Source organism: Dicentrarchus labrax, unplaced genomic scaffold, assembly GCF_905237075.1.
Source record: "Dicentrarchus labrax unplaced genomic scaffold, dlabrax2021, whole genome shotgun sequence".
In the NCBI taxonomy this organism is placed as follows: Eukaryota; Metazoa; Chordata; class Actinopteri; family Moronidae; genus Dicentrarchus; species Dicentrarchus labrax.
In genome coordinates this window covers 14,303,893-14,313,589 of record NW_026136702.1, presented here as the reverse complement: position 1 = coordinate 14,313,589, position 9,697 = coordinate 14,303,893, and the positions used below count along the sequence as shown (strand labels likewise).

The following is a 9,697-nucleotide window of genomic DNA, read 5'->3' as shown; positions in this document are numbered from 1 at the left end:
CATTTTAGGATATTTTTTGTATGACTTCTGAATCCAGTTATGGATTGGAAAATCTCAGAGGAGGTTCAATTTTATAATTAACATATATTTAAAAAAAAAAAAAAGACCACTACAACATTAAAACATAAAAAAATATATTTTATGCACCAAGAGACGAAAAAAAAAAGATAATCCAAATTAATATCTCTGTTCTTATAATAGATAGGCCTACACATCGAGCCTCTCTCACTCTCTCAGACACACACACACACACACACACACACACACACACACACACACACACACACACACACACACACACTTGTAGCTTGGGCAGGTGGGTTTCTGTAATCATCTTAGTGTTATGCACTTTAAAAACGTTATTTTACATAAAAAGTGGTTCGGTCAATTAGATGCGTAATTGCCACCATCTTGCCAAAATTATGGGTAATTTATTCAGAAGAGGACATTACTCCCTGAGTATGAGCTGCTGTCTTTTAACATTCTCTCTCTCTCTCTCTCTCTCTCTCTCTCTCTCTCTCTCTCTCTCTCTCTCTTATTGCCTTGTGTGTGTCTGTGTGTATTGTTCAGTGTGAGGTGGTGAGGTGAAAGGATGGATCCAGCAAGTATCTCCCCCTCACTATTATTTTGGTTTTACAGCAAACGGTCAATTTTATTTCTAAGTCATTCTTATTTTTTTTGTAACTTATTTTTTGTTACTTTTGTATTTTACGCACATTTCCTTTTATTTAGTTCCTCAACGTTATTTTATTTTTTGACTTAATTGACTTTATGAGTAAACCTCTCTTTTTAAGGATCACTTGTGATGCCACTTGTATTTAAGTGGTGAGATAGAACACTTGTTTTAAGATATAAAAACATTTTATGTAGAAAATCATAACCATGTTTTTTAATCTGTAGGCTACAATAACATCTCACAAAGGTCGTCTCCAAAGGTAAAGCCTATATTGCGCCGTAGTCTCATAAATTATTGGCTCACCAAGAAAGAAAAGAAAGAATTTTTTTTTTAAAAAAGGTGTAAAATTTCAAATTAGAGATAAATAATTAAACTAGTACTTTGTAACACACAGGCCCACGATCGACCCTACAGGTGTCACTGGACACTTGGCAATCTCAAGAGGACATGCACAAGTTTGCATATTGGCTAAGTTAATTAAATAACACAGTTAGGGGTGTAAAAAGTTAATAAAACGGATATCAGATATTATACTACTTCAGATAATATCTACTCTATTGTTTTCACGCCAATTAACCAGCTTTAACATTTTCTTCTTCAACTTCTGAGCGAATGCGGAGAGATTTGAATTTCACTTGATGGTGATAAAGATATTGCGTGATTTGAGAAAATAAATGGACATTTTTAAACATGCACTAAAAAAAATATACACGCTGCCTTCCTCGTGGTGATGGTATTGCTTTTAAATCTTCAAAAAAAAATGTTTGAGAATCACATTTCGATGTATTTTTGAACAGCATCCAGATTAGACATCGTGCCGAGACTGACATTTTATTTCATATCCTGTCACTGCTTATTTATTTTTTTTTAATTTTATTTTGCTTTTTTTTTTTTTTCAAACAAAGCTGGATGTATAAAGTTACAAGAGAGCAATGCTGATCCAAGGGGAGGAGGCTATGGGGGGAGGAGTGAATACTCCTCTCAGCCTCTGTTGAGTTGGGCTCAGACACAATAAATAGCAATAACCAGTGATCGATAATAAATAATCACTAGAATGCAATGCTTTATTTATGCCTTTAACAAAGGTTTTAACATTTCTTTAGCTTTGGAGTAAACACCACCTCCAGACTGTAAGCAGGTGACATAGTCCAGGTGGACACACCTGCAGAGGAACTACACTGTAAATCTTTGATGTTAATTTAAAGGGAAGAGTCCGTTTAATTAAAAACACCAACACTTCACGATGCTTAATCCCCTCGTTGTTTGTTTGACATGCAGCCAGGCAAACTATTAATAGCTTCATAGTTTGAGGACAGTTTTTGGAGTATGTGAAGATTCAGCCTGCCTGCAGTACATTACATAATACATCTAACAACAAACTACACAATATTGCTGTTGAATTGCCCAAAGATGTGAAATATCTCCATGAAGAATTGTTGAAATTTAAAATTAAAAAACAAATGGGATTATTAGTTAGAAAAAAATCTACAATGAGGCACATCAGCCTTTGCCTCAAAGGTAATTTTCCGTTTTCATCTGTGGTCTAATGCAGTTATTGGAAATGAATCAGTCAGCAATAAACGCCTATATGATGACCTCATCAAGAGACAAAGGGTTCATTCAAATATCGTCAGATAACCCAAGTATCGACGCGTACCTACCATGCACACGGCCCCATTACTGCAAATGAATAGATTGGTGTGGCATTATTCCTCTGGCACATATCGATCTGTAAACGTCTGCATCGTATTGCGTCAAGTAAGAGCAACGTTCACGCGCCGCTTCGGCTCAGCATATGACCTTGATTTGCGCGCATAAATTGAAAAAATTACCACTCGATAATTTCCATTTGTGCGACATCTTTATGTAAAGGAGAAAAGGGAGCGGGGCCAAAATCAGATAAAGTACATTTGCAGGAATGGGGGCAAACGGACGTGACCGGGGAGTGCGCTCAGTGTATTACATTAAAATGGAGAGCTGAATGGGTAATTTTAAGCCCTATCATAGGTTTTAGTGCCGGTTTGGAAACACACAAGTGGCCCGACCACCTTGCGTAACGGTAGCCTCTTCTCTGGAGCCACTGGCGTCTGATCACATGTGTGTTTAAAGTTTGTTATAGGGACTGCATGCAATGCTTAAAGCATTTACTTAAAGAACCAAAATAGGTTTTGTTATGGCAGAAGCCTAAAGAACTATTCCTGGTTAATTAAACGAGGTTCTCTGAGGTACCTGAAGAGTTGGCAGACTGTTCTCCCTACCAAAACACAACCCATGTGAATCAATGATATTTCAATTGAAGCACTAAGACAAAGATCCAGAATATATAAGCTTTATCATCACTTATAAAGTTTTCAATCTATTTCACAAATCCTTTCAAACAATGGAGTGAACTGGAGTGTAATGGTGTATGGAAAATCAGCTCAAAAGACACCTTTCACGTCGGTCCCGTGCGTCAACAAACACGTCCTGGTATAGACACAAACTGCTGGTGAATTTCCGTAAACAGAAGTGAAGCGCCTCACGTCTTCCCTGTGTGACGCGCCAGAGCTCGTGTGTTTGGACAACTCTTTTGACACTTCTCGAAGAGGAAATCTTGTTTTAAACCCATCCCATTTGCTTTGCTGATTGAATGCGAGCATCAGATTTTCATCAAAGTTCTATTAAGTGAAACATAGGTTGCGGGGCACCGTCTGATTGGAACAGTTTAAATTTTAATTGTGTTTTTAATTTGACATATAGTTGCTGTGAAGAATGACACTGAAACGCCGAGGGGCGGTCGATTTTCTTAATTTCTCCCCGAGGAATTGATGAGTCTATCAGGGCAGTAGATTGGAAAGCCATTAAAACTCAATGGTTAGGTTGTTAATTGGAACTTGATGGATAGGAGCCTGTGGATAGGCTGTACTGATCCAATCTTCCTGACTTTGTGTTTTCCAATAAATTACCCAGTTCATTTCCACACTCAGATTACATAAATTGTACACCTCCAGGGCTCGGGCGCTCTGCTTGCGTTTACAACTCTCTCTCTCTCTCTCTCTCTCTCTCTCTCTCTCTCTCTCTCTCTCTCTCTCTCTCTCTCTCTCGCTCCCTTTCTCTCCCTTACACACACACACACACACACACACACACACACACACACGCCTCCTGAAAAAAGAGCAGGCCCCGCTTTCTTGAATGAAAATCGAAACATAATCAACGTTTATACTTAGAAAATTTATTGATATCATTTTCTCTGGTAATTTCCTTATTCTAGAGTTGGACACGCCATACATCATAATACACACGTGTAAAGGGTCTTTGTTTAATATTTATCGAAGCTTGATTCCCAGATCAAAGCGCCTCATAACTTCATCTGTCTCTCTCAGACCTTTCTTCCCCTGCTAAAGATCTTGTTCTGTTATTGCGGTAGGGCGGCCATACACCACCTATCATTGTGATAGAGCACGAACTTAGGCCCGCTCCTTCGCTGTTTGGGCCTATACGCCGCATGAAGGTGAAACGCAGAAACATGGGTAAGGGATGGACATTTCCATACTAACTACACTGCTGGGCCTGTATGACTGGGCCTATAAACGCCAACTGTGACATAAAAACAGCGCGCGTAATTCACTCCACTGCGGCACAATGGCAGCCTGTTATGTCCACTATCTCTATGATGAACTAATCTCACTTTGCAAAAGTCGTCTGAAAGTGATGAAGGCGGCCGCACTGACAAAGGTCTTTGTTTGAAAAGAGCGGCATATAAAATAAACCCATTTAACTGTCATTGCAGATTTCACGCCTTATGTGTAACAACCATAAATCCAGCATCCGCCCTGACTGCCCTCATATATTTGCCCCCCCTTCAGTAAAGCCTCCCCTGCCTAAGCGTTTTGTTAAGATCGTTAAGCAGCTGCCGGCCCCGCTGCCAGTTGACGATATTTACGCGTGGATCCAGATGCTTCTGTCTGGCTGCTATGATGATGATGATGATGATGATGCTGCTGACAGCGGCTTCTGTCGTCGTCACCATCATCATCACCGTCATCAGTAGCAGCAGTACCAACACCAGAGTCCATGGCCGCCGTCTTCTCCCTTGTCCGGCTTGTCTTAACACCCAGTGCCGGTTGTGTGGCTACCGGGAAGGGCGCTGACATGATGATTAAAGCTGACTATTTGTAATGTGTCTGGGGCTCCCTTACAAAGCAGTAAAAGAGGGATAATGTGGCCGACCCGCCAGCTCAAGCCCCGCAGCTGTCCCGCAGCCAGACACAACCAGAGAGAGAGAGAGAGAGAGACACACACACACACACACACACACACACACACACACACACACACACACACACACACACACACACATAGATAGAGCATGGGTGGTGGTGGTGGGAAGCGTCCCCCCCACCTCCCTCCCTCCCTCCCTTCTCAACACCGCACACACACACACACACACACACACACACACACACACACACACACACGCACGCGCGCACGCACTCAGCCCCCACCACCTCCAATCAATTAGTCAATCAATTAGCCGGCCTCCACTCCACGCGCGGTCATCACGAGGCAGATTAGCTCAGTAATGATCAAATTAATTCTTAATCGCAGATAATGGACGCGGAATGAGTTTATTATTTTCAGGAAAAATGAGTTAGGCCTCTGTATTAGTTCCAAGGCTGCGTGCGTGTTACCGTCACCCCGGCCAATTTAGCATGCATAGGATAATAGAAAAAAGCAGTGGTGGCAGTTCGTGCGCGAGGTCATCCTCAGTTGACTGAGCCTTTTCCTGCTTTTACAGGTTGCATGTAGGATTATAAACAATATGCCTGTACTTCTGTGTTTATAAATGAGACATAAGCCACAAAAAACACACTCCGAGGGAATTATATTGCAAAAATAGTTGATTTTTAAAATTAAATTTTTCACACATTTTGAAAATATATGACATATGGCAATTTAGTGCCTTTTGAAATTCATAACGACGTTGTAATTTACTCAAAATGAGCGATATGGGAACACATATTTGTTTTAATAGGAAAATAAAAAGGAAATGCTGTAGATTTCCGGGTTATAAAGACTCAAGTGCAACTGAATGTAGAAATGAGCATCTTCGGCTCTCTCGCTCTCCTCATCTCATCTCAAAACCTTGACAGGAGTTTGAAATTTCCGGGCTTCAGTTGGAGGCAGCGATTGGCCCAGGAGGAGCTTACCTACATGCAAATGAAGCAACGCAACCTTGCTGCCTCTGATCCAGAGCGTGAGGAGGAGGACCAGGAATACACTCATGTTCCCCGAGCTCTAGAAAAAACACCTTCAACTCCTTCAATGTTAAAACTCCACAATTAAGCAGGCGAGGGGGAAAAAAAGAAGAAGACAAAAGCCGCTTTCGCAATTTTTACGCACCAATCGTGTAGAAACCAATAACGGAATACAAAGGGAACAGACAGATTCAGTCAATACTTCAATACTGTTATGAAGCGAGAATGAGTAGCGCAGAAGACAGCGGGAGCAAGTGCTCGTCGGGCCCGATTTCCAGCTTTACCATCCAGTCTATTTTAGGCACGCCGTCCGATGCGCCGCGCTCCGGGACCAAAGAGCTCTCCAAGGGGCCGCCGCCGCCGCCGCGGAGGCGCTCACTCTCGGTGTCCTCCGAGGAGGAGTGCAGCGGCGGGGAGGACTCAGCAGACTGCTTCTGCTCCGACACGGGTCACAGCGAGCCATGTACCCAGCACCGAGCCCATAACTTCTCATGTTTAGGTGAGCAATATTTATTATTATTATTATTAGAAATATTATCATTATTGTTACTGTTATTACAGATTGAAGTGGTACAAAAGAAGAATTTATTAAGAACATTTATTGCATGTATTTACACTTTTTTGAAATATTTTCCTTTCACTCACTATACAATGGCATGAAAGTAGTCCTAATTAGTTCCTTTAAAAAGAAAAGAGCAGGCCTCCTGTTTTATGTTTATGTTTGCAGTTCAGCTCACATTTCATTAGCCTGTGTTTGTGACTGTAACACTCACATGCAGCTCATCCACATCCACTTGTTTGTTATGTGCAGACTATCATCGCAGCAGCAGCGGAAGAGGGGAAGGTCGAATAATTAGCCCTCTGTCTTTCCTCTCATTTCAAATTTAATTGAGCCTGCTAATTGATGAAACATGTTTCTAAAATGGCTGCACTACACGTCGTCAATTGAGCGTTAAATAGAGCGGGATTTAATTAATAGCTTACTGTACACCAAGCATACTCATGCTGAACTGTTTATTTAAAAAGTCCCCGGCTTTCAGCAGTCGATTTAGGGTGTCAGAGTTCACACTCGACGAACTCTCAAACTGAGTATGTCGAAAAAATGTAAAATGATTTATTTATTTTTTAATCAGTCGTTTTTAAAAAGCATGCTTAAAACATAGATGTGTTTGTCGGTTCTGATGTCCATCGCCTCCTTTCTCCCGCTCGCGTGCAGGTCCCGCTAAAGGACTCCTGTCTGGAAACGACGGGCTCGCGCGGCGGCCGCACCTGCCACAACCTCTGCTGCAGGATTATAAGGAGGAGCGCGAGAGACCGTGCCATCAAATGTCACCCAGTCTGTCGGAGGAGAGACAGACGGACGGTGCGGACAAGCAGGGCAACTCGGCCAAGAAGAAGACGCGCACGGTTTTCTCCCGGAGTCAGGTGTACCAGCTGGAGTCCACCTTCGACATGAAGCGGTACCTGAGCAGCTCGGAGCGGGCCTGCTTAGCCTCCAGCCTGCAGCTGACGGAGACTCAGGTCAAGACGTGGTTTCAGAACAGGAGGAACAAATGGAAACGGCAGCTATCAGCTGAACTGGAGGCGGCCAACATGGCCCACGCCTCCGCACAGACACTAGTGGGAATGCCGCTGGTTTTCAGAGATAACTCCTTACTGCGCGTTCCAGTTCCCCGGTCTATCGCCTTTCCGACTCCCCTCTATTACCCGGGGAGCAACCTGCCAGCGTTACCTTTATACAACCTGTATAACAAGATTGAGTACTGATTGACTCTACTGTATGTTCACCACTGCAGTCCACGTAAAAAAAACGCATTACAAAACAATACAACATTGTCATAAGTGTCTCCATAACCGCTGTATATTAATTGTATCACTTTATTTGTTGAGGAAATTCTTATTATGCAGCAACTGTACGTCTCACACGAAAGCAATCAAGCTTCCCTAAATGTATAAAATACACCATGTGTATAATTAATTCTAATAATTTTTGTACTTTTATTTTATTTTCCCTCTCCTCCCTTAACTGATAAAAATAGTGGAGTTTAGCATTCAGATCATTCAAGAAAAATGGATCCACAGGAAATGCTTTTACACTGTTTCTATTGATAATTGGTTTGTCAGATATATTGCAAAGCATCAGTCATTTTAGTTCACCTGACAGGATCAAAACAATTATTCCATTTCAGGAAAAATATCATTGTTTCTATTGTAATTTAGACCTTCAATAATAACCTTCTCATTCAATAAATTTTCTATTTCAGTGAAAATTGGGCTTGCTTGGTTTTATTTTATGTACAGTTTTTGTATACTTGCATTTGTAAACTATTGACAATGTTAACATTTTAATAGACAAAGCAAACACTTAGGCTAATGTTAAATTCGAATAGTTGACAGTTCTTGTCTCCTGAAGAGCATACAAACACTACACAAAACAATTTTAAGGCATTTTTTCGTAATGATCCAATGTTATAATCTCTTTATGTTAAATGCGTATTATATAGTTAGAAATGAATAGTGGATTTTTGTGTTAGGGCCGCAGTAAATCTCATCTGAATGGTTTTTTTTAGAGGTGCTTTAAACTAATAACACCTGTGCTTTAACCACCTAAAGTAAGGGAAGACCTGGAAGAGTTTCTAAAACTACAGATGTCTTCATTATGCAAAGACTTTAATGTCATACTCTCAGATTTATTTTGAATTCATAAACAGTGAGTGTTAGCACAGCACTCTTGCCTTCCTGTAAATCAAGAGGTAGTTGAACTGAGATATCTGCCTTATAAAGGTAATACATACAGAGGTAACTAAGGAGTAGATAAAGCACATTGCAGGCTGGGAAAAAGATGCACACTATCACAAGCTAATCATGCCTCTGGGCCGGATCTTCTCTCATCTGAACTGCCTCCTAGCATCAGGCCTTGTAAGGGGAAACATAATAAAGAGGCATATTGTCAAAGTTCAAGACTCTCATTAATCGAAGCTGTTCTCTTTTCTCCATCTGCTTAATGAATTACTGTATCAGTTACACTTTGAATTCAGGACACCATACACAGTATGTCTTGTTAATTCAGAAGCTAGTTTAGATTTTCAAGAGGTCCAGCGCACCAAGTTGGCTCGCATTGTCGAAGTTGAATTTACTATTTCATAGCAATTCAATACATGCAAATACTAAACACAAGCCTGAACAGAATCACACACACTTACTCACTCCAAGGCATGCACACACACACACACACACACACACACACACGTCCCGTTGTTGATGGGGAGCGATAAAACTGTGTCATTTGCCAGCTTTTCTTGGGTGTCACATCATGTACAAGGGACCCCCACCACCACCCACCCAACCCCTTCTACCCATCCCACCAATCTCTCACTGTGTGCTAATGGCTACATTACCTAGCAGAATCATGACTAGCCAGGCTCTGCTGCCCTGCAGATTATGCCTGACCCAATTTCTGCAACAGCCGCCCTGTGTTTCTGGGAAAATGGATAGCGTTAGACAACAGCAGTGATTTATGGGTAACTCCAGCACCAGCGAAGAGGTGAGGTGCAGGAGGATGAATTTGTGACAGATAGGAGAGGGAGAGAAAAGAGAGATAGAGAGAGGGATGGGGGACCGTAACGCTTATGAAAAGGAGCAATAGCTTTGGTTGAATGAAGCTGTTTATTAGTTTCCAAGTGGTCATTATGTCATCAGGTGTGACGGCAATGCGCTGCTCTTTTGGATGGATGTTTGCACCCCAGTGACTTGTGGGAAATCTGCATGACCTGTCACCTGA

General features: G+C 41.6%; 1 protein-coding gene across 1 annotated transcript; it reads left to right on the top strand.

Moving 5' to 3' along the window:
• Positions 1 to 5,782: 5,782 nt before the first annotated feature.
• hmx2 (H6 family homeobox 2) lies at positions 5,783 to 8,877 on the top strand. Its single transcript, XM_051425045.1, has 2 exons — positions 5,783 to 6,415; positions 7,133 to 8,877. The coding sequence occupies exons 1-2, from the start codon at positions 6,142 to 6,144 to the stop codon at positions 7,681 to 7,683; spliced, it is 825 nt and encodes a 274-aa protein (XP_051281005.1). The 5' UTR covers positions 5,783 to 6,141; the 3' UTR covers positions 7,684 to 8,877.
• The last annotated feature ends 820 nt before the right edge of the window (positions 8,878 to 9,697 follow it).

Excerpts from the sequence above, each read along its gene's own strand:
- hmx2 (XM_051425045.1), top strand. The coding sequence starts at position 6,142 with ATGAGTAGCGCAGAAGACAGCGGGAGCAAGTGCTCGTCGGGCCCGATT. Across the intron at positions 6,416-7,132 it reads CCATAACTTCTCATGTTTAG|GTCCCGCTAAAGGACTCCTG; the intron begins GTGAGCAATATT and ends GCTCGCGTGCAG.